This window comes from Aythya marila (genome assembly GCF_965140915.1).
Source record: "Aythya marila genome assembly, chromosome: Z".
NCBI lineage: Eukaryota > Metazoa > Chordata > Aves > Anseriformes > Anatidae > Aythya > Aythya marila.
The window spans coordinates 28856907-28883103 of NC_139080.1; the positions used below are offsets into that span (position 1 = coordinate 28856907).

A 26197-nucleotide genomic window follows, 5' to 3' on the forward strand; every position below is an offset into this window, starting at 1 on the left:
AGCCTAATACTAGCAAGGTACATTACAAGCAAATATGGTCCACAAAAGATACAAAAGATTTAGGATTGCACTGTCCTTCCAAAGGACTGATCTGTTGAGGGTGCAAACCCTGCCATTATACCAGATGTTTTTCTGGTAGGGTCTCAGAAGAAAAGGGAGGCAATGCTCTTTGAATGAAGAAAGGTTAATCCCTGAAAATATAATAACAACCATGTAGTTCCCATTCCAAAGGAGTGAATTTTGATTTTTTTTTTTTTTAAGAAGAACAAAAACATGAAAGGTCTCTCTTTAATATTATGAGCAGCAAAACAGCCATGTTGCCTGTCTGCCAGGACAAATAACCATACAGAGTACTAATATCCTACCTTTTTCCAGAACAGAAGAATTTATATTTTTAAATATCCATATCCAATTTATATTTTTTTAAATATCCAATTACACCCTATTATTCAAGGTGTGTGTAGGGGGACGGGGGGAGCTAAATTAACATTTTATAGTACAAAAAGTTCCCATTAGTATAGAAAGACAAAGTAAGTAGCAGCAGGAAATACTTGTCTGAGGGCTGGAAAGAGAAACCATCCTACTTTATTAGAGGTCATAGAAATGTGTTTCTGATGGAGTTTTATATTCATGGTGTCCTCATAAAACAAACTGTCTTGTCTGAATGTGAGAGAGTAAATCCTTGGCATATAGTATAATTCCTGTATTTGGGAATCTTCCATTCTTGATTACTGAATGTCTTTTTGACATAAGTGCAGCTTGTTTCCTCCTGCTTAGAAAAAAAAAATGTCTGTCAGCAGTGAAAGGAATATAGTCATTACCAAAAATACTCTGTTTATAATGTCTAAGCTAATTAAGTGTTGTAGCAAGTAATTAAAAACGGGAGAAAAAATACTTTCAGAAGGGCAATAAAATGATATGGCCCACCAGTAGATTTATTTTAGACCACAGAAATAAATCTAGAAGCAAAACCCACATTTCAACATAAGCTGTAGCAACCTCTTTTTAAAAAACTTTATTTCTTATGAAGTGTGAGATGATGAAGAAAATAAAACATCTCTTGTTGTAGGACACAAAAGTGTTATACAGTTGACCAAATTAAATGTTTATTGTTTACAATGAATTAAAGGTAAAATGAGAAAAGTAATCACCTCCACCTTTCTCTGTCACCTGCTAAAACCAGTAAGTTTGTAATGTAACAGCTTTTCTTTGGCTCTTCTAGGAAACATAGACTTGGACAAGGAAGAAAAATGTAACTGGAGTAGTGATGTTCTCACAATACTTTTGTTAGTGTAGTGTTGTGTACACTGCTAAAATAGGTTGTCCTAGTTCAGAATTCTGGGTAAGACGGAGAGAAAATGCTGATAAAGTTTAAAATTAAACAAACAAACAAACAAACTTTCCTCTTCTAGTCTTTCTCAATGAAATAACAGTCCTTAAATGCTCCAGAATCCCATCTGTTCAACAAACATATGCATCTATGTCATACTGAACAAGTTAAATGGTAAAAATGAGGCATGTCAGTCTTCTTAGGTTTTTCTTGAAGATGGATTACCATTGAATCTGAAGCCAGGAAACATGTATCTTCCTTGAACTGTTTTCCTGAGCTGGTGAAAATTGTATGTAATAGATCATTCACAAGTAGAAAGGCTGAAGCAAATAGCAAGGCAGACTTATTTGCACTCAGAGAGCCCTTTTTCACCTTTCTTCACCTTGTGTTTTATTCCCAATTCATTTTTGGCATGGGAAACTTCAAAGAATCATTTCCTGTTCAAGTAAGGAAGAAAAAGTGTAGCACTCCATAGTGTTATTTATAAATATTAGAGAACAATAAATGAACAAAGGGAAACTGAGATGCATAAAAAGGCAACGTATCAACTGAATGTTATCGTTGTGTATGTACTTTTTGTAATTGATTGTTTTCTCCATATAATTTAAGGAATATATAGAGAGAAAAATTATATCATGCTACCTTTCAAAAAACATTCACTGTCTTGAACAGTTATTTTCTGTTCTTAGTTATTGAAAGTTGCAATTGTAAACTAAAAATATATTTAACATATCAGTTAAATCAGTCCTTGAAAGATAGCTTCAGTCACATTAAATTTATTCCTCTACAACCGTCAGTCTGTAAACAACTAATATTTTTTCCTTCATAAATTTTCTTGCAATATTTTCATAGATTATAGTCTTGCAGTGTCTTTAAGTTCTTTACATTCAGTCTGTAATTTTTTCTTCTAATTGCATATCAATATCCCATAAGGTTCTAAACAATCTGAACTGTGCAGGATGACATGTAGTTTAGAACAGCTATAATAACATCCCTTTCAGAATTATGTTTATCATCATCAGGAACTTTCACATGCTGTTTTGTATTGTCCTCAAGTTTTGAATGAGAGTGTTTCCAAACACAGTAATAAACCTGGCTATTACTCCAATTGACAAGAGATGTCCATCAGGTTATTTAGATTTTCAAAGAGAAGGAGAGGAGATTTAAAAAAAAAACAACAGAAACACACACAAAAAAAAACCTATCATTCCATGATAAAAAGTAAGAAGTTGATACCAGTTGTTTCTGGCTTAGAATTTATTTGGAACATGTGGTGTTTTTTGTTTTTTATTTTTTTTTTTTATGCTCTGCCTCTGTTTGCCTAGGTTAAGAGGCTGTTTCTGCAAATGAAATCTTAATAAGGCATGAAGTACACATGTATGGGAGGGGTTTTTTGAAAACCTGAAGAAGACCGTTAGAGATAGTTCTGTAGATATTTTAAGAGTGTGGCTGCATAGATGTAGACCACAGAATAAAGATAATGATAATTTGGCATTTATTGTCTTAATACAGTGAATGCATGTTTTCTCAAAGTTCTTTTTGGCTAAGGAAAGCATCTTCACAGTCAGCCTGATAAAACTAATACAACTGTTCCTTTTTATCACCCAATTCCTTCCCCCCAGTGAATCATACCAATGTGGCCTGCTCTGACTTGGAGCAAGTTCATCAGTGCTGTCTGTGTGTGATGCTTTACTTAGTAATTGTCATATTAAAGATGATGATTAAATGTTACAATAGTTTATCAGAAGTATTTTTCTCAAACCAGAAACAAAAATCAGAGGATATAAGTTATTCTTGTGAAATTTTAGATTGTTACTTTTTTTAATTACATGATCTGTTTCTTTGGATGAGACTATTTAAAAAGAAAAAAAATGTTCTTGCATTATACTGTCAAGATTTTTTTTCATCAATCTTTACATTAAAATGCAAGGGAAAATTGTTTATAATTTGCATTTTTGCTATCCTTAATGTCCAATTAAAGATAGACACTTGGAATTTCTGTGCTAATTAATAAACAACTGTTAGCAGTTTTCAAATGCAAAACAGTAAACAAACTACATTCTCCCACTTCTCAAAAAGAAGCAATCTTCAGCAATGTAAAGGTGCAGACTCTGAATTATGAACACTGACTGAAAGGTTAGAGTTCCTTATTTTGTGGAAATTCAGCAAATTTGAGAAGAACACATTACAAGCCTATGTGTTTTTCATAATAATTGAATTTAGTTTGCATTTTTACAAAAAAAAAAATACATTTTTGAGTTGGGTTGCATAGAGTTTTTGGAACTTTCCTTTTGTGGAGCAAAATGAGTCAGCAATAAATAGGGAGGTACTAGAAGTGTTCACTAATTCTTTGCCTTGAGCATATTTTTATCTATAGTGTCATAGTTTAGACCCAACAAAGTCAGCTTGGTGAATTTGTTGTACAGTGCTATCCATGAAGGAAGGAATGTTCAGATAAATTAACTCTTTATCAATTCTTGTATTTGCTTCAGGTATTTAGTCTTGCACATTAGATCTTAAATTTTATGCCCTTTCATCTAGTTGCCAAGTATTATTATTTTTCTTCTTCGTAATCTTTGTCAGTAACAGACTGACCTCTATGCAGTAGCATAATAAGAGCTGTTCAGTTACAGAGTAGGGGAACTTCCCACAGAAAGCCAGCAAGTATTTTCACTGTGTAGAAGCCTTAAACAGCAACAGGTATCTGGACTGTCAGTGTTGAGAAACGAAGCAGGAGAACTGTATTTTGAAGATATCTTTTGGAGAGGATTAATTTCAAGTTGGAATATCGATATCTTCATGGACTGTCAGGTATGATCTGAGTAAATGGACTGTCAGGTATGATCTGAGTAAACACATACAATATAGGCGAATAGCTTTTCAAATATGCATAGAAGAAGAAGAAAACAGTGGAGTTTCTGTTGGAATATCACTGCGGGATTTAGAGGATTATTAGAAAAGATAAATTAGTAGGTACAGGTAGATTGGTGACGTTTTAGTGCTTTTGATGTTTGTTGTTAGCCCTTTGATGGGTTCTTTCACTTCTTTGCTGTATTACTGACAAGTTTTCTGTTGCTGCTTAAGTGCTTAACAGCCTTTAAGTTTAGTTCCTCATGGTCAGTGCAGTGGCTAAGTAAGTTATTTGTTGCCTCTAGAAAATTCCACACTTTTGAAAAATTTGCATAGTTAGGTTAGTATTTATTCTTCAGGAATTGTGAAGCTAACACCTTTTTCTGTTCACCTATGTTTTCAGCATTTTCATCATATTTTCAGTATTGTCAAGTAGATGTCAACCAGATGTACATCACCTCTTTTATTTTGTGTGTACAATTTCTTTAACTTAAGTAATAGCAGTGCCCTTCATTATGCTTTAGCTTTCAGATAGCTATAGTTACCTCAGATCAAATGAAAAATAATTGTCGTGCAGTGTGCCACTGAAAACTAGAGACAGGCTTTAGATGCCTGCTATATGCTGTTATGTACATTGCTGTTATAACAGGCATCATATAAAACTCATTTTATTCTCAGCACCACCACTGATTCACTGTATGACCAGAGTCGAGTTGTTTGATTCCTGTAAAATGAGTTCAAAACTAATGTTAAGGCCTATATGATGCTTGACTTGCTGAAGACAGTCACAAAGCAAAACACAGAGCAGTAGTAGCTCTTAGTGTTTATTTGGGTTCCTAATTATCAGTTGAAAATGTGTTCAGTCATGGTGTTATGTTTTCAACAATCTGTATATAGTTAAGAATGCATCCATAATGACCTGCTCTTCTAATGGGGGAACAAAATAGTTTCAGTTTTGATTTTTCTTTACTTTGTTTCAGTTTCCAGTTTTTTGAGACTTCCACCTCAAAACAGCTAAGTTATTTCTGTTTTCAAAGGGGAAAATGTAATTGCAAGCCACAATAGGAAAACTGTCTAAGAAACAAATTGCATTCTGAAAAATCCACTTCATGCATGTGTGCGTTTAGCTGGTCTCCCGTTTTGGATGAAGGGGATTTGGCTTCTGTAATTAATGGCCTATATACTCTTTATTATAATTCTGGTGCCCCGAGAAGCTTTCATGGTCTTAGCTCCTAAGCAAATAAATTGTTTTGTCTACATAGACTAGGATACAGCAACAAGATTCAGAAAAGCCTGAAGACTGTCAGTACTGGACTTAACGTTGAATCCTAACGCTTCCAGCTTCTTTGCCTTTCATGAGGCACCCAATCCTTTGCAAAATTGGATTTAATTAAGTTATCACAGTTTTCTTTCAAAAATAAAGGTTTCAGATTATTGTACTCTCGTGTCCTGCTTCCTTGGGGAAGGAAAGCTCTAAGTTTTTGTTTACCATTTTCTTTGACTCCTTAGCTGTTCACCTCTGTAACGCAGAGGCATGTGAGCATGGGAGATGTCTGTGCTATCTTGCATTTTTGTATCATCTGTCAGGAATTGACGGACCTGGGATGCATATGCATTATAATGAAAGTAGAAGTTTGGAAGGGCATTCTCTTTGGTGTAGCACTTCAGCCCTAGAACAGTACTTTTTTAGATCAAAGAGGTCTGTTAGTTGGATTGGCTAAGTAGATATTTTGTTGTTCATACAGATGTGTAGACATACGCTGACCATTAATACCTCTGCTGATACTTGATTTCTGTGATGTAGTTTTAAGTCATCTTCTGGGGTAGTGTAACTTGTAAATTTGGCTTTATATACTACAGTTTATATCCAAAATGTAAACTTGCTATTTAGGAACTAATGTTAATTGGGTATCACATTAACAACATTTTTGGACTGCTGGTATTCTCACATTGGTTTTGAAGTGCTGTCAAAAGAGATCTTAGGTTAAGCCTTAAATTAAGGAAATACTACCTGAGTTGACACGTATGCACATAAAGTTTGAAATGCGAGAATAGTAATCAACTAATGCATTTTTACCTTGTAATAGTAAGTATAGAGATTTTAGTGTTCATCAGCAGTTCTTTAGTACGCTAGGAATTAATTCACTACCCGTTAGCCCCTAATTTTAAGAGTGCAAGGGTATGTTAGCTTCCTTGTTTGTTTGTTTTTGTGTTTTTAGTACATTACTAAATGAAGTGTTTAAAAATATATATTTTTACCTTCTCTATCATAATTTATTTAAAAATATTATGTACTCCAAGCAAAAACTATATGCAGAATTCTAAAATAAGATGTCAGTACACTCTGTGATGATAGCATAACTGTTACTTTTTCAGGACAGTAAATTTAACAAGCAAACAGAAATATAAATGTATTATAATCGAGTAAATATGCATTTTCTGCAGGACAACAAAGTGATACCAAAACTAACAAAATGGTTACTTGTTTGTTTTTAATTTCTTTTCAATCAGAATAGCTCTTTATCTATTTCAGTAACCAAAACCTAATCTGCTTACTGTGGAGCAATAGGAATATGTTTTCTGTAATAAATATCTCTTTAAAATGCATGCAACCTATTTTAGTTTTAAAATCATCCATGAAATTGTTTAATTTTGTTATTATAATTAAAATGTTAGAAACAGTAAGTAGCTGCCCAACTAAAAATCTTATTTAGATGCCTAGAATAATAAGGGAAAAATATGATAAGTAGTTGTCAATATTAAAGCAGTCTGAAGGAGGAAGGCTTTGGGCCTTGTAGTAGGTAGAATGAAACAGCAGATTTGAGTATCCACAATCCTTTCAGTATTAAATTTTCAGTAAAATAAAATTACTTGTATATGAAAACATAGCCTTTCCCCAGCTCTCTTTTTTTTCCTGATCAGCTGATGAAGAGACTAGCAGCTCGCTGCTTTGCTGGCTTGTTAATTTTATCCCCACTAACTGTGATTTCCGATAGCCGGCCTGCTGATAGTGGTAAGGTAAATATCCTTTTTCATTGCCGTCTTGAAGATTCAGTAGAACTACATCACAGGCATGTGTAGGTGTGTAACACATCAAAAGTCGGTGTTCTCCGTATTTCTATGTACAACTGAGTGCTTAAGGAGAGCAATGACATTAACTGTTGACAGCCTTGCATGCTGTATTTATTATTAGCATTTCTAGCTTCCAAGATATGCAGAGAAATTTCCTTTTCTTTATCTTCGTTAGCTGCAGTGGTTTATAGTGGGTTTCCTGCTTTAGCCAAATGAATATTAATGAATTTGTGTGCAGATTTTTTTTCATTCTTTTTTTCTTCCTAACTCATCAGATCTCAAACCTCCTTCATAGTGGTTATCTGAGTGCTGTGGAAGCATGATGTAAATTGTCTTTTGATTATTAAGGCCTAGTTTCAGGCTGTCCCTCAGGATTCTGTGTTCGTGTTTGTTCTGTGGATTTGTACATCGGAGAATGCATAGGAAACAGATTTTGAAATCCCACTGGTGTTTTTAACATGCCAGGTTGTTTTGTGTTGTGTACCAGGTTTTGTTCACGAAACGTTTTTCAAGAGACATTGTACACAATTGAAAGAAATTATGTCTGGGCTGTAATCACTCTTTTTATATAGATTGTTATGCTCACATGATCATAAATATTAGCCATGTTTGGTGCTGTGGAAAAATGAAGGTAATTGCCTTATGATTAGAGCTCTTTCAGTTACGAGAAAGGAGTGATTAGCATTTGCATGTACTCCAGGCAATATTGAGAGGCAAAAGGGACAAATATCAACATCAGTTATGTTCTGAGAAAGCATTAATCAGAAATCCTAGTTTTAAGATTCTTTAGTATTTTTTTCCTTTTAATTTCAGTTCTCTTTTTTTTCTTTTTTTCCTTTTTTTGTTTGTTTGTTGGTTTTCCCAAAGCAAGAAAAGTTCAGCTTCTTGGTGTATTACATGGATCTGATAGTCACTGCGTGAACAGGTTTTCTTTATTCCTAGTTTGTTTTTTTGTAGTGATTTTTTTAATCCCGCTGTTTGCTGCTGCTGAGTCTGGGTAAAAGCATACATACAGGTAATTGAAACTGGTGTTCATTGTTTGTGACTGTGTGCTGTATTTTTTTTTCTTTTTTTTGCATCCAATCTTATGAGTGCTTTTTACAGCAAAACTCTGCATTGTCAGTCCTTTTGCCTTTTGTTAGTTACTATTCTAGAATAGAATTATACATTTTAGAGTTGGTTTTAATGGTTAGGTGATTTGTAACTCACTTAAACTATTTGGAAGAGAAGCTGAGTGTTACTTGTTACTGCATAAAGTATCTGTGTGTCCTTTGCGTGACCAAAGAACTGTGTGTGATCTGGTTTGAGGAACAGAGTGCAGTGTAGACTGTCCTCTTTGAAAACATGTGACATCAAAGTCTGTTTTGCATGGAACTAAGTAATTGAGAACTGCCACTGATGTGAACAAATGACTGTTTCCTGTAAGCTTACTGGCACCGTACCACAGGCCCTCGATTTGTGTGAAACTATGACTTGGAGTGGAATTAAAGGTTCAGATAAATATTCATTTATTTGGATGGTAACAGGTTTCTTAGAACAAATTAATGTTCAGTTTCTCTTTTCTAGCAACTCAATTCTTCACTGAACTTTTTTTTAAATAAACTGAATATTTAGAGTTATCTGTATTTTGTGGGGTTGCATTTTTTGTTTTTAAATGTAGCTTGTTAGTTCCCTTTGCTGTATGTCTTTTTTTTTTTTTTAATCATACTTTTCAAATCCATGGTTGTCAGGCAATTGAAGACGGCAATTTGGAAGAGATGGAAGAGGAAGTGCGGCTTAAAAAACGGAAGAGACGAAGAAATGTGGATAAGGATTCTGGGAAAGAGGATGGAGAGAAAGCAAAGAAAAGAAGAGGCAGGCCTCCTGCAGAGAAGTTGTCACCTAACCCACCCAAACTGACAAAACAAATGAATGCTATCATTGATACTGTGATAAACTACAAAGATAGGTGAGTGTGCTCTCTCTCCCCCTCTGTCCCTCTCTGTTTTTTAACAGCATCAGTTTTATTATCAGTCTTCAGGTGGAATTGATGACACAGCATTTTTAAAAAGTAATTCTATTTAGGACCTGACCCTGTAAGTCTTCCTTTATGTAGAGTGTTTTTAAAGACCCACCTGATAGGAAGCTGTTGAAATAAAAATACGTAATAAATAAATAAGGCATTGAGCTCTTACTTTAGTGGTACAGCCCGTATTAATATCAATCTCTTTAAATACATGACTACAGATTTCTTAATGCAAGTTCTCCATATGACCCATGAGATTGACCAAAATATATAATGGGCCCTTGAATAAATTGGCAGCCCTTGACCAACCAAAAGAAAAAGTACAGAAATTCTGAGCATAAGGTTGTCTACAGATGAGCTAGAAGCCTGGTTGTCCTGCCAATTCAGCATAAAAAAATGTTAAGTATCTTAACCTTAGGAAGAAATGTAGCTTCTAATCCAAAATGTGATTTGAAGATTCCTATTTTGTAGGTTTTTAACCTGAACGTTATCTTTGCTTAGTGAGGAAGAAATAGAGAAGCTGTTAATTAATAGCGCTTTTGAATCAGACTCGTTTAAGGAAGTCGTGTTTTTGAACTCAGCTTTTATTTCCCAAAAATCAGTATAGCCTTATTGTGTATATACATGTATCCTTTCTTTGCCATATGCTGAATTACAGAAATCACATAAAGAACCATTTTAAGCTAAAATTAATATAAAATTAATATAAAATGCATTCAGAGATAATCAAATAGTGTTTGTATTAAGTGACCCGCACCATTTCAACAATACAAGATTGTGTATAAACGAACTTCCAGAGTCTGTGACTTCAAATAGCAAGTTGCACTTCTTCCTTTTTGTAACTAGTGTTCTGGGTGTGGCTGTAAAGTTAACTGGGTTAGTATGTGGTGAAGGATACCAAGCCTGACCTTTCTGTCACGTTACTGTTGAAGTGAAGCATTCTGTGATCTGTGGGCTCTCTACAGAGTACTTTAAAAAGTTTATTGCATCATAACAGGATTCAGAGCAATTGATGTGATGACCAGGAAGCTCACTACAAGCTCAGTATATTCAGCTTCTATTACTTTATAACAAAGAAGCTGAAAAGTGATGAAAGTTCAGATATACCAATCAGAGAATAATAAGGAAGCATCTCTTTTTATTTTGGATCCCTGGCCTTGAACCTTTTCCTCAAGCCAGGTACTTCTGAATAGGGCTTCTACTTCTCATTTCAAAAATAGTGAACAAGTTACTTCCGCTGACCTCCAGTATATCATAAAATTGTTACTGGAGATAGTAACTGATAGTAACCAATAGTTACTGGGGAAGTAGAAGACTGCCTGTTGCTTGTGCCCCAGGATGTTCATATCTGATTTCTGCCACACAAGTAACTACTGTACTATTATGTAGTAAAAAGGCCTACCAGTCACCCTCTCAGGAGCATGTTTCATGATTCTGCAAGACCAAATTGGTTGCCACTGATAAAATTGTACAGTGCCCTAGACAGTTAGAAATTAAAAATACCTGTTAAACTGAGCTCCTAAATGTGATGAACTTTGCAGAGGAATTCCAAGTTCCTGTATTCTGATTTGTTTTTGAACCAACATCAAACCTTTCAGTCCTGTAAGATTGGGACAGAAAAGATTTGAAAAATTAGGCACTAAGGAACTTCACTACTTAACCCCAATTTTTTAAAAACTTTTTTTTTTAAGGTTACTATAGAGTTTGAACACTTTCAGGATTTGCAGCTTTAGAATTAAATGGATATAGGCATTTGAAGCCTTCAGCTTTTGTTCCCATTTTTTCAGCTCTGGGCTTTTGTGAGAGAAATTGTGGAAAGTATAGAGGGACAGGTTAATTGGAAGGAAAGGCAATGAGCTTCGTCTGGGGAGAAAACTGTTTTGTTTTGTTTCTTTTTTCTTCTTTCCTGTATTACTATCTGAATGCTGGAAACCATCTTTGTCTTTGGCTTATATTTTCATTACTAACAAAAGTTGCATCTCTTCATTGTGCAAGTTCAGAGGGTTAATATAGTCCACAGACAGCTGATCTTATCCCAAAAGGTGGAACCATCCAAAATCTTACTATCTCTGGCCTTAGTTACATTGTCAAAAGCAAATTGATGATGTTTAGTCTAAAGTTTTGTTACAGTTAATTAGTAGCAGATGGGAGGTGGGAGCGGGGAGAAATAAAAAAAAAATAAAATAAAATAATAATAAAATAATAATAATAAAAAAAAAAAAAACAAGAAAATGTGTTGGTAAACTACTAAATATCTCTGTATTTTTTCTCTCATGTTTCTCTTCGCATTTGAGAAGAGTTCCTTGTAAACAAAGAACCACTTCTCCTTTCTTATTAAAACCTTTCTTTTAAAAAAATATTTTTCCATGGTTCTCACAGATATATGGAGTTGTAGTTGAGTGGGTTTTTTTGTATGTTTTTTTGGTGAAGGTTCTAGATAATTAGATAATGTTGATATAGTCTCCAAATACTTTCTTAATACTTTCCCCCGCCTATGGCAGGGTGTGTGTGTGTGTGTGTGTGTGTGTGGAGTTAGATGATCTTTAAGGTCCCTTCCAACCCAAGTTATTCTATGATTGTTGTCCTGTCTTTTGTTCTTTTGTAAGCATTTTGGGAAGAGTAGAATCTTTTCTTTCTTTATTTAAAAAGCATCCAACAAAATAGGTTCGGTTGCTTATGTATAGGAGAGCTAAAGGCTACAAAAATACAAACAATAATCATTACTAAACTGCAGTTTGAGCTACACAATTATTAAATAAACATCAAAATAAGATTAAACAAACAAACTGGCAGCATTTGAAATAAGTGTTTGGTGTAAAGGAATGCAGTATATGATCATTTTGAAAACAAAACTCAGATAAATACACAGCTAGTTGTAAAGCCTGGCTAAAGAACTCTATGCAAGACAGTGGAGTTTAGCAATGAGGTCATCTCCTTGTCGAGGTGAATCCCATTTAATAAAGGAAATAGTAAAGAAGGAGAAAAGGCCAAAGATGTAATGCATTGTTAAAATCTTCAGCTCTGTTTGGACTCTTTGGTGTGAGAGCTATTGAGGTCCTTGTCAAGTTCACACTGGTTTCTTGCAGGCTGCTGTGCTTTGGATTCTACTATTGAGTGATGTACCTTAAGCTCTTCTTTGTGTTGATACACATTTCTTTATCATATCTTTGTATTTATCTTACTGTTGAGATAAATAGTCATGCGTCAGTTTGCAGAACTGTGTGGCAAGTGCTCCAACTCACTAAGAAATAAAGTGCTCCAACTTACTAAGAAATAAAAATGCATGTTGAATTCAGTGCTCACCCTGCTAAATTGTACCCATGCTCTATTACCTTGCTTTGAGTATCAAATGATAAAGCATATTACTAGCTGTAGATACAGAGCAGTACTACAGATGCAGAGCCTTTTTTCTGTTCTACGCTGCTTCGCTGTTGTAAGTGAAGACTAATTAAGTTTCATCTATAATGGATTAGAAGGAAGAAGAAATGTGGACTGGAAGAAAAGCAAGATAGAAAAGGTGGTCATATTCTTCTGACTTAAAGGAAAAATGTCCTAATAAGGTTATGACAGGGAAACAGTTTTAGATGGTTTTGCATTATGTTAGCTTTTCTAACTGCAGCTTTTGCAGTTCTAGCTTTTTGCTGGCATATCATCTGCTAAGGGGGAATACACCTGTGCAGGATAACATTGGATTAAATCATCTGCTTTCTTCATTGTAAGTTAAATGGATGGATTGAGGAAAGAGTAAGATTTGATAAATTAAGGAAAACAGCTTGATAATGGAAGACCACAGAAGTTTGAATGTGAGTGAGGTCTGGAGTTTGCTAAGGTAAAACAATTATGAAATGTTAATGTCAAAGAGAAGGATAATCTTCTGGGAAAAGGTTGACTGGATGAAAGAGGGAGAACAAAGGATATTTCTAGAAATAACGGTGAGGAAGTCTGAAGCAATTTCAAAATTGTCATTTAAGAGAAAAAGAGGTGTTGAGAGAAAGTGAGAATTCCCACACGTTAATTAAAATTTGCAGGAAATGTTGAACATTGAGGGAATAGTTACTCATTTATATTAATGAAATGAGAACAAGGAAAGAAGGAGAGCTAGTGTGCGGTGGGGATGACATAGAGAATAAATGAAGATTGTATATTTAAAACTCCAAAGTTAAATGATTCTTACTTGATTCTCAGTAAAAATAATGATATTGGCCATGAAGACAGGGAGAATGGATAGTGCTATGGTAACAGTGAGAACATGGATAGTAAAATTACCAAGAGGAATGGAATATTTGAAGAACTCAAGCATTCCTCTGTGGGAACAGGCCTCTGAGTGATAGAAATATCAGGATTTTGAAAGGACTGATGTATAGAAGCTGATATCAGATTTGTCATGCAAGACTAGCTTTCTAGCTGATTCTGTAGCCAAGGTATGCTATTTCATCAAAGGAAGAGAGAGATGTTTTACAAAGTTGGGTTTTGGTAAAGCATGTGTTACGGTCCAATAGGAAACCTATTTGCTCAGATGAAAGAGATCTAATGAGTAAGTTTTCTAATCTCAGTGAAAAAAATAAAAAAGCAAAGATTGAGATGTAACTAAAGACAGTGTTAACAACAGCAAAAAGTATTAAACTGGAAAGAAGATGCCACAAAAGTTCTTGGAAGGTTGGTGTTGGCATAGGTCAAAATATATTAATTATATGTGTTTTAAAATGAGGAGTGTCCTCGCCAAACGTGAAGTTCAAAAGTATCAATATTAAAGGAATACAGCATGTTATTTATGGAGGACTGAACACAGTTAAATCTGGAGTCAAAGAACTGGCATGAAACAATGTAGCTCAGACTGCATTAAAAGGTAGTTACAGACTAAAAATTGGAAACTTTTCCTTGAGTTGGAAGCTCGTTATGTGGAAATCATAGAAAAAGAAAGATCTAGACAGAGAAATTATTGATCAAAATTAAATATGAGCAATCAGTATTGTCCATCTATTTAAAAAAAAACAAAAAAAAAAACAAACACCCTTGGCCCCTACACTATTACCAGTACGGATGAAGAAATACAGGTATCATTATATGTGATGAAATCAATGTGTGTCTGGATTGCTGTTCTTGAATACCTTCCATTCAAGAAAGATTAGTTTATACTGAAAGTGTAAATAATTACTTCAAGGTTGGGATAGTCTTGCAAGAAGAAACATGTTGGTTTGTTTATCCTCACACAGCACAACATGAGAAGGGAAAACAGTTGCTCTAAGTAAATTCATCTAGGAAAGAAAGAAAACATAAACACGGGGAGAATTTAATTTAATTTAATTTAAAACACATTTAGATGTTGAACTTGGCGATATGGTTTAGTGGAGGACTTGTTAGTGTTAGGTCAGAGGTTGGACTCAATGATCTTGATGTCTCTTCCAACCTAGACAATTCTGTGATTCTGTAATATAGAAATATATAACATACAGAACGGTGGTCACAAGGTTATATGAGTGTAAACAGTCAGGAATATATTCAGGTTGGTAACTAAAAGATTCTGGAACACTCTTCTGTCTGAAGTAGTGACATGGGAATACCTAACTAGATTTACGACTTGTTCCTTGATTAAAAAGCTTTGCATTATTGTTTGTTACCAAGGTCTTAGATTCAAGGACCTGGAAACACCTTTCCAGTTACACAATTGATCCTGATTCTCTAATGTAAACTATATTCATTGCCTTTGCGGGTTCCATTTGAAATAATTTCAGTTTAATTTAATTTGTTATTTTATTGAAATTACTGCTTCACTTAAACTAGTACTCCAGTGCCCTTACAGATCTTGCACCTCATTTAAATCTTGCTATATACAGCTGTTCAGAAGAGAGTGAGTTGAAATGTATCAGTTTAGGTTACCATCACTCATTGTTAGTTCTGATTATATTAACCTGTCTTCTATCCCCTCTAAAATTAGGAGTGGATAATGCGGAGATTAGCGTGTTGTATGTACATTATGTTTTCAGGAAGCATAGTCCAGCCTTTTGAAAGCAGGAACAATTTTACTGGAGAGAGATGTTTTTTTCCACGGATAAGGAATTTGCATGCCAAATGCTCAAGTCTCCAGCTGCTGATTTTGCATCATGCACATGCATGCTTACTTTCCAGAACCATCGTTTTCCTCTTTTTATGGTGTTCTTTTATTTTTTGTTACAGAGGAAGACATGCTGTAAATTTTGCTTCCCGTTCCTGATTGTTAGAATTTAGTGGGGGGAAAAAAAAAAAAAAGGATAATCATAATCCTTCAACCTATGTACAAATCTGTTGTCCTCTTCTGCCTCACATCAGTTTGATATTTACTGTTTAGGTGCCAATTTGGTGCACCTGCTGTTTTGCATGAGCTTTGTTTAGATAGCAAGAGTTTACTTATGAGCCCCAGGACCCTAACAGCTCAGTTGCATGCAGTGATTTACAATCGTTATTCAGCTCCTTTCTTCTCTGCTCATCAGCCTTAAATAAAGTAAGGACTTGCACTGGTGTACCCATTAGCTTCACAAAACCTCCTCCCTGTTGCAGGTAGTAGTTAACCACATTCAAGAAAGCTGATAAGAAAATTGGAGGCTGGGGTTGTTGCGTCCAACCCATGTTTTGTGCCTTGGCAACAGATTTCGCCTGTCTGTGATGCCTAGTATTTCAATCATTGCCTCATTAAAGCTAAAATGTTTAAATTAATGGCCACAGTATTCTAATTTTGACAGGGCATAGGGAGAGAGTATTTTTCTGTGTATTTGAAATTGATTTTATTCAGAGTTTTTCCAGCTGTTTTCTGAATTTGCCAGTTTTTAACTGTTGAAAAATGATGAGTAATGTAATTAGCCATTACTGATCTAACCAGTAATTAATTATGCCAACTGGTACTCTTGAGTATTCAAACATGCGAAGGAAATAATTCTAGTTTATACCCAATCCAAAGGTATGGAGTATATAGCCATGTGTCAAAATCAAGAATTAGTATTTCTACCCATTTCCATTTCATTGATAGGGACAAGTCCACCATGTATTACTGTAGTCGATTCAAAAAAAGAAGAATCGATAAATACATTTAACAGAAATGAATAGTATTCCTACTTATCTGGATTGTGGTTTGAAGTTTTCACATAGTAAGGTCATTCCTCTGTATTTATGCTCTCTTCATTTTTCCATACACACAACTTGTTTGTGTTTTAACAAACATCATTTTTAGTTACACTTGAATAGGAGGTGCAATTTGTGCACAGTAGTTCTGGTTGTGAGCATTCATTCTAACCACCCTCTACTGAATTTCAGCGTTTGCTAAAAAGTGTGAAATTTGACAGAAATGTGAGAACATTATGCAGTGTCAGCTTCGCAGTTGTCTCTCCTTTTTGACTCCTAAAGAGAAAAAGGTTTGATAGTAGTAGAAATTTTGATAGGTGAGTGGCAGCTTGTTTCTGGCCACATACTGCCAGAGAAAAAGGGTACAAAAGCAGATACTTATAAATTAGGCCTAATGGTTTCTGCATTTAATTCTACTGAAGATAATACTGACTAAATGAGTGGAAATATATACTTAATGTACCTTGTAAGTAGTTTGACAGAACTGAGAGAAAATTGGAAGCACTGAGCACAAATACTTTTCTGAGTGAAAATCTTTTTTAAATGATCAGTTATCTATTAACGACTTTGCATACCATGTAAGTATTTGCATGTGAGCACATAGAGGACTGATGTGTTGAGGTACTGCAGTCGCAGTGAGCTGTCACTCTTAGTTCATTTGCAGTGAGCTCTAATAATTTATTCTGGTCCTTTTTCCCTTCAGCAAGTATCCTGCTAGTTGCTAGGCAACTGTAAGTGATCTTTTACTGCGCATGCTTTTTATGTGGCAGTTGTGGTTATTATTTTCTAAACCTGAAGATGAGGATTAAAATCAGTGTTGCACTAATAATTACTAATTTTCTCCTGTTGTACCCAGAATACAGCTACCTGAGATTGTCAGAAAAGATAACATTCATTTACAGTATATGTGGTTGTATACAAAGGGAGCAGAAGGTAACATTTCTTTGTGAAAGGCATTTCTATAAAAATGGTACAGTAGAATAAACTGTTATTGATCTGGGTAGGCAAAACTGGGCACTAGTCTTTTGTCTGTTGCATATTTCATGCACTTAATGTGTTGTTTTTTTTCCTCCCATGACCTTAAGTGATTCTCAGTAATTAATTATATCAGACAAAAGCTTGAAGGTTTTTTATGGCATTCTTCCTTTAATAGAATGTGTGAACAAGCTACAGTTACATAGATTTATATCTTGAAAATAGGATATTACATTTTAGTAATTTACTACCATTATATTTTTCATGTGAAATACAATATAAGGGTCTGTGCGTATATGTAAAAAGGAGTGGGAAGGGGAAGAATTATGTAGCCATGAGATAAACATACATATATATATGTTTAAGCTCATATATATATGTGTGTGTATACATATGTGTGTGTGTATATATATATATATATGTAGGAGCTTGTTTTTACAAGGGCAAATATGACCAACGTGTTTTAAAGTCTGATCAAAATTAGGAGATTATTAGCAGCTGTTCATACTAAAATAAGATTAAATATGGTTATATTTGCTGTTAAAATCTGAAGTGTAATTGAAGCAACACCAGCATCAGTGTTTTAGTATTTTTTCTGAAATAGATATTTCTGTTAGAAGAATGCTGGTGAAGTTTAAAACACAGCAGTGACAACTCAGTCCCTCTGCATACCAAATCCACATTGCACAAAGTTTTGAAAGCAACTTTTTGTATTTTAAAAGATTAGCTTGTATCTGTATTATACACAAATATATTGTACAGATTTACTGAAAGCATTTAAAATTTACCAAGTCAAGCACACAGAAAATAGGATATAACAGAGGGGAAAAAAAAAAAAAATGTGTAAACCTAATGTTTCCTATTGTCTTAGGAACATAACATTGTGTGCTGTGTAAAGGTGTTACAGCCTACTCGTTTGCTTTGCTTTCCTGTGCTTTGCACAGAGCCTGTGCCTTGTGTATAGAAGATGGGCAATGAGCACTTAATGCATGGCCAGGTTCCTCCCGGGCTTCTCTGGACACATCACTTTTTCACAATATTATGCTGTCATTCTTCCCAATGTTTTATTCTCATTTTACATATGAAGAATAGAGACCAGAGACTTAAATTCATTAAATAATTTGGGCACCAGAGATCTTATTTCTCAGAGTATTTAGTGTTTAGTAGATTCAGAAAAAATGTCAATGATCTCAGTTGCAGCTGAGAGTGTTCAGCACTTCCCTTTATTAACAATGTATTACTGTATATATAAATACATATATTCTTCAATTTCCAGAAGAGTGGGAACAGATTAATTTAGTAAATTGTGTAGTGTATTTTTAATGCATTGCTTTTGTATTGCTTTCTCTTTCTCTTCAAGAGGACAGCCTGAGATGATGACAGGTTCTGTTGTGTGACACGACGTTGTCACTGACAGGAATCATTAACAGGATTGGTGCCTTTAAATCCATAACATAAACACCTCCGACTTTCACTGAGAAAGTAGGAAAGTAATGAATTTGACTTTTCAATGTGAATCAGTTCTAAGGAGATGGCAGATGCAGTGGCTTGTCACCTGGGATGACAATTATCTGGTCATTTTAGGATTTCTTCTATTTCAGTAACAGGGTGCTTCCCAAGTAAACTAAATCTCTTGGCTGAAGTTGCTAGTAAACTGCTTGGAGCGTGAGTTACAAGTGGTCTACACCAACATCTGTATAGGATAGATAGGCATGACTATCTATAGTCAGGGAAGGATAGATAGGCATGACTATCTATCCTTCCCTGACAGAGATGCAAAGTACACCTTTTTGTCTCCTTGTGCAGCAGCAGCACCAAAAAGTGTGTTTGCATGTGCCATGATCTTATGTGAACTCCCAGGAGACAGCTGGCAGTTATTGTCTGCTGCTGCAAGTCAAAAAATGTTGTCAGGATGAGACAGACGCATTTACTAGGTTAGCACTGGAGAGAAAAATACTCTAGATGCCAGGTTGTCCCAGGGATATTGGATCGACACCATTGATTAGCAGGCTATGACTTAAACGTTTATATTTGTTGTTCTCTCTGATGCAAGATGTATAAGGAGCAAAAGTGTCCCAAAACTAAAATAAGAACATTAAGAAATCTTGAATTAGGTGAGCAATAGCTCTTTAGGAAATGAGAAAAATCTGCTCATTCCTGCTTGTTCGTTGATCTTTCAACGTTCCCCAAGCAAATTCGTCTCCGCAGATTCTCAAGCATTAAGAAGTACCTACGATATGGTAGGCATTCATGATTTACATAAAGGACAAAGCTGTTCAGTGCTTTCTATCATCCTTATATTGTTCATAACAGAATTGCCTCAGTTAACCTGTGTTTCACTGTTGATTTAACGTGTCTAATAATATCCCACGCTGTTAAGGAGGGTGACTGCAAGAGAGAAGCTCAAGTGGAGGTGAAGACTTGGCAGCAGCCAAGTCTTGTCCAACTGCTGTGAGGGTTTGATTTGTTTAAACTATCATCCAAAGGTGGAAATGAGAAATCAGTGTAATGAGAGAAGCAAGCATGTGAACGTGGGCAGGGAATGCTTGTGAATGCTAAGCACAAGGGATTACAGTTCATCTCATCAGAACTTTTTTCTGCTACTTTGTCTGTGACAAGAACAAAGTTGCACAGAGAGGAGAAATAAGAAAAGAAAAAAAAATGAAGCTTGTAAGTGCCATTAACACATTTCCTCTCCAGGTGACTTACAGTCATCTATCATTTGTGAAGCCACAAATGAGAAGATTTAAAACAAGCAAACAAACACAAAAAACTTCAATTTGTAAGTGTCAAAATAGCTATAAATAAAGGGTTGACAATAGGAAATCTGGAAAGCTTAGAAATTCTGAACACCTGTAAATGATAGGAAATGTTCCTAGAGTATGAGAGGATTTTAGATAACCCATTACTTTATTTCAGATGATTTCAGATGAGCACAAATCACAGTAGTGATTTTCAGTACAGTAGGAATGATCTTCCCAGGAACCTAACACTCAGTAATGGAAATTAATAATGTTCTTGGGATTAATTAATAATGTTCAAGAGAGTTGGAAGGTGTGATTGCTGGGCTGCTTTCCATCATCTATCAGTGGTCATGGTCATCTGGAGAGGTCCCGGATGACTGGAGACTTGCTAATGTGATACCCATCTATAAGAAGGGTCATAAGGAGGACGTGGGGAACAACAGGCCAGTCAGCCTGACCTTGGTGCCAGGAAAGGTGATGGAACGGGTCATCCTGAATATAATCATGCAATGTATGTGGGACCTGGGGGGATCAGACCCAGTCAGCATGGGTTTATGAAAGGAAAGTCCTGCCTGACCATTACTTCATCTCCTGCTATGACCAGGCAACCCACCTGGTGGATGAGGGAAAGCCTGCTGACATAGTCTACCTAGACTTCAGCAAGGCCTTTGACATGGTCTCCCACAGTCTTCTCCTGGAGAAGCTGGCAGCCCATGGCTTGGACAGGCACACTCTTTGCTGGGTTAAAAACTGGCTGGATGGCTGGGCCCAGAGAGTGGTGGTGAACAGAGTGAAATCCAGCTGGTGACCGGTCACCAGTGTTCCCCAGGGGTCGGTGTTGGGGCCCATCCTCTTTAATATCTTTATTGATGATTTGGATGAGGGAATTGAGTGCTCCCTCAGTAAGTTTGCAGATGACGCCAAGCTGGGGGGGAAGTGTCAATCTGCCAGAGGGTAGGAAGGCCCTGCAGAGGGACCTGGACAGGATGGGTCTATGGGCAGAGGCCAATGGGATGAGGTTCAACATGGCTAAGTTCAACATGGTTGTTGTGACCTGCACTTTGGTCACAACAACCCCATGCAGCGCTACAGACTTCAGGCAGAGTAGCTGGAAAGCTGTGGAGAGAAAAAGGATGTGGGGGAGTTGGTTGATGCTTGCCTGAACTTGAGCTGGCAGTCTGCCCATGTGGCCAAGAAGGCCAACAGCATCCTGGCTTGTATCAGGAATAGTGTAGCCAGCAGGGCCAGGGAGGTAATCATTGCCTTGTACTCTGCTCTGGTGTGAGGCTGCACCTCGAGTGCCATGTTCAGCTTTGGGCCCCTCACTGCAAGGACATCGAGGCCCTTGAGCGTGTCCAGAGAAGGGCTACAAAGCTGGTAAAGGGCCTGAAACACAAGTCCTGTGAGAAGCGGCTGAGGGAACTGGGGTTGTTTAGTCTGGAGAAGAGGAGGCTCAGGAAAGGCCTTATTGCTCTCTACAACTGCCTGAAAGGAAGGTGTGCGGAAATGGAGTTCAGCCTCTTATCATAGCTAACTAGTGTTAGGACTAGAGGGAATGGTCTCAGGTTGCACCAGGGGATGTTTAGGTTGGAAATGAGGAGACATTTCTTTTCAGAAAGAGCAGTCAGGCATTGGAACAGGTTGCCCAGGGAGGTGGTGGAGTCACTGTCCCTGGGGGTGTTTAAGGAAAGGTTGGACCTGGTGCTTAGGGACATAGTTTAGTGGGTGATATAGTTTAGTGGTAGGGGGATGGTTGGACCAGATGATCTTGGAGGTCTTTTCCAACCTTAATTATTCTATGATTCTGTAAGTGTGCTATGACTAGGATGTAAAAAAAAAAAAAAAAAAAAAAAAAAAGAAAAAAAAAAGTATAAAATGACCATAAACTTACAGTGACAGGAAAGAGACAAAAGAGACATGCTAAAAATTATAAAAAAATTATAAAAAACATAAGAAAAGGTTAAGACTGTATTTGGCAAACCACTACAGAATTCAGATTCAGGTCCTGATCCTGGTAATTATATTTGTGAAATAATTAAAATTACTATTTTATTATTAATGATAAATAATCCAGATATCAGTTTCTAATTCTTTGAAATAAATGTTTGTGTTGGTTGGTTTGTTTGTTTTTTCTCTGTGTGTGTGTGTGGAGGGAATTGTAGTAATTCCTTACATTGCAAAAGTTTAATTTTCTCAACAGTTCTGGACGGCAGCTAAGTGAAGTCTTCATTCAGCTCCCATCTAGGAAAGAACTACCAGAGTATTATGAATTGATTAGAAAACCAGTGGACTTCAAAAAAATTAAGGTAGGAACATTTTGGAATATAGAGATTCCTACATTTCTTTTTGTTAGGCAGGGCAAATATGCATTCAGTCTTAAAATTACAGCATGAATATTGTACGTGCCTGTGGTTGTCTTGTACTTCAAGCAGTGTTAAATCCTTTGTAATGAACTCGTTTCATTTATATTGCACTATATCACTGTAATTTCAAAATGTAGCAGTGACATAAATATTGCTTTCAGAGATGACATCTGTCTTTTTTAAAGAACCAATCACAAATCTGTAAAGAAATCTTTAGTAAAAAAAAATATTTTTTTTGCAAAATTTTAGTGCTTATAGGGGAATATAGACATCCCTAAACTAGTGACTTGGAATAGCTAGACTAGATCTAAACAGTTTGGCAGATGGGGTTTAAGCAAACTTGTTGCACATTAGGTGATGTTGAAACTCTTTGAGTTTCATTCATTTCATAGTTTATTTGTGTCTGTGCTGGGAAGAAGAAACTGGAAGTCTTTTACCAGAAGAGCTCAGTTTCTGTGACTTTTGTCCCTTCCACACCACAAAGAAATTGCATGATTTTTTGCTTTTATTGCCATGGTGTGATTTTGTGAGTAATATCTTTATGATACATTTTAGCATTCCTTTGTTTTAAACAGGCACTTGTCATGATGCTTGCTTAGGTGGTAACATTTTAAAAGAGAATGTTTTTGATGTATTGAAATCAAATATTAATTCAGTGTCCTGTCTTCTGTTTTTTCTCTGTACCATTGCCCCTCCATACTTCCCATTTTCCTCAACAAATACAACAGGAAAGAATTCGCAATCACAAGTATCGGAGTCTTGGAGACCTGGAGAAGGATGTCATGTTGCTGTGTCACAATGCGCAGACATTCAATCTGGAGGGATCACAGGTCTGACTGAAATTCTTTGTGTTAAGGATAAGAGTATTGGTTCTTAAACAATTATTATTTATGTCTATAAACCCTGTGTTTGAATTCTTATTTTAAATAGATAAAAATGTCCAAATTCTTACTGTTATCCAGAGTCCTCTGGTCACAGCTGGAGTGGGAGCATGCAGGTTTGGAGTCTAATTCTGAGATCAGTGTGTTCTGATCTGTACGTATTTCAGAGCTGCTGCAGAACCATTTGAATCTATAATAAATGACTCTTCATGTTCATCAGCTTGGGCTTACCAGAGTGGATGACAGAAGGAGCAGATGTAACAGTATGGTTTAGTACCAGATATACATGAAATGCTTCGTAGTGAGCACTTCAGCTCTAGCAGTGGCAGATAGAAATTCAAGGTCTGTCCAGCAGTAAAGATTTCTGTATAAAGTTTTATGTTTTCTGAACCCTCTGGCAAGTTCTTGGTGTTGTTTTTTTTTTTTTTTTTTTTTTTGAAAGATCAATGTCCATTTTGACCAGTCAGTAATAATGAATCCCAGCTGAGTCTTAGAGGTTTAGAAAGCAAAATCTCTCAACTTAAATGTTTTACATAAATGAATGTGTATAGTGCTGTGAATTTGGATCAGAAGATGCTGACACAAAAGGATGCTGACTACAAAATCTGGATGACGGTTGAGAAAGTTGTCTCACAGAGTGAGAGGTGGAGGTGTTAGAATTGACAGGAACAATCCTGAATGGATAGAAATGTTCAGTAGATCTTGTTGCTTTGTTTGGAAATAAGCCAACCTGTATCACAGTTTTGCAGAATTATTTTCCATTGTAATATAGCAATAATAACTACCAGAGATAGTATTAAATTTTATAATACAAAGCCCAAATAACTAATACTAAAGTTTTGCTTTGTTCTGTTTTGTTACCTTTTTTTTTTTTGGCTGTTTGTTGTTGTTGTTGTTAGTTTGTTTTTAAAGTTTGCCTGGTATGTTCTCTATGTTGATTTTTATTTCCAATGAATTGTGGGACATTTCTGCAGCAGTTCTCCAATTTTAAGGTTATTTTATATTCTTTTTGATAGTTTGGTTCTACCTTTGCTCTGGCATACCAGTATACCAGTTTACTTCAGTAAACTAGATTATTTGTGTGTGTACTAAAACCAAAAACAAAATCTAATTCAGACAGAGCTGTTTAAGTACACAGTGACTTCAAGTGAAATTCTACATGTTCATTTCATTAGTATGATGCGTGCTGCTTCTCCTGGGAGCAAAGCAGTTCCATCTGAGCTGGAACCTTAAGAAGGGTTTTTAGGGAGAGACAGACTTTTTTGAGGCTTTTGAGTTGCATGTAACCTCAGCAGTTTGAAAAGTTTTTCATGTTGTAAGGGTCAAATGGAAAAAATAGACATGCAAGGGGTTAAAAATAGTATTTGTCTATTGAAATGGAAAAAAATTGTCTTAAAAGTTTGCATAATTTGAAGTTCCATTGTCACTGCTTTTCTCATTTTGAAGGAAGTTCCACTGTTATGGTTGTTCCATTGATGATACCTGTTGGAATCGGATTTTCATCAGAATAAGAAATCTTTTATTTGCATAGCTCTTCCTGATGTAGCCCCCCAGTCTTTTCTGGGTCAGACTAGCTACTGAATATCTACAGATAATCCCAAATTAAGAAGGTTAAAGAAATTAAAAATACTTCATTTCTCTAGGAAATTTTGTTTAAAAGTCTGGCTCATAGCAAGTTGTTAAATATGTAGTGTCTGGAGTTAAAAACAGAATCTTCTTGTCTTAGAAAGGTGTTTGGTCTGAGAAAGGACAGCAAAGTTAGTTGAAAGAGTAATTCTTAAGAACAATCAGAAATGCTAGGTCTATGGGACGGAAAAATAAACTACACTTGAGAGGAACTCAGGGGGCTTCTAAGGATAGCACACTTTATAAACAGTAAGTATAAGACAACATCAATAATGATTTGACTTCTAGGAAAAAAAAAAAGCTGGGGTCCAACAGCAAACTCATGTCACACAACTGAAGGAAAAAAGCCATTTCAAAACATTCATAATTATTATGTAATTATGGGTGTCAACAAACAACTTTTACCACATTCAAGAGCAGTCAAACATCTCATAACAGAGTGCATGGGAGTGCTTAAAGAATGTGGAACAATCTGTACTGAGAGGAAATTTTTCTAAAGCAGACTTGGTGATCAACTGGAAAAAAAAATCACATATTTCACATAAAGTATTCTGAATTGAGATTTTTTAATTCATTTTACTGAACCTGCAAAATATTAGTGCTTTTATCAGTTTTAATGTACAGATTGTAATGGCCACCAAAACTCCCTCCATTATCTTTCTTGAAATTATAGAATGTCCCTTTATACAAGAAAGTGTTTAATTAAGCTGAAGGAATAGTGTGGCAGCTAAAGCAGTTCAGCGCAGGATGATGAGAAAACCAAATACGTTCTATGACTCTATACCCTTCTGTTAAATATTCTCAATTGTTCAGTGCTGAATTGTCCAGTGCTTGGCATCTGACTTCTTACAAAGCAAAATAGATGATCTTCTTTGTTAAGATGATTATGAAGCCTCAGTTATGAAGACCATGGTATGCCTTCCTATAGAAGGCCATAGCCTTCTGTTATGCTAATCTAAGAAATGAATTGCAAACCAAATGTAGTCATCTCATTTGTAGACGTGAGGTTAAATTGAAAATGTAGAAAAATTCATAGAGGTAGAGGTTAAATTGAAAATCTGATTTGTGAAAGATGCTTAACAAGGTTACATTGTGTTCAAGAACAGGTGATAAGTGTAGAACACACACTGATTTTTCAGTCTTTTTCGATCTGAGAAGAAGGAAGGGATGATCTGCTTGGGTTAAACAACTTTCCTTGTGGCCACTTTGGATTTCAGGAAAAAAAACAAAAAAAAACAACTAAGGATAATTAACATGAG

General features: G+C 35.7%; 1 protein-coding gene across 5 annotated transcripts in view; it reads left to right on the forward strand.

Moving 5' to 3' along the window:
* The window catches only part of SMARCA2 (SWI/SNF related BAF chromatin remodeling complex subunit ATPase 2), a 120176-nt gene that overhangs the window by 89930 nt on the left and 4049 nt on the right, over positions 1-26197 (forward strand). For all 5 annotated transcript variants that reach the window (XM_082783242.1, XM_082783240.1, XM_082783239.1 and 2 more), the window contains 3 exons: positions 8983-9200; positions 22269-22374; positions 23160-23261. In XM_082783242.1, coding sequence (XP_082639368.1) covers positions 8983-9200; positions 22269-22374; positions 23160-23261 — 426 coding nt within the window. The remainder of the gene's footprint in view (positions 1-8982; positions 9201-22268; positions 22375-23159; positions 23262-26197) is intronic.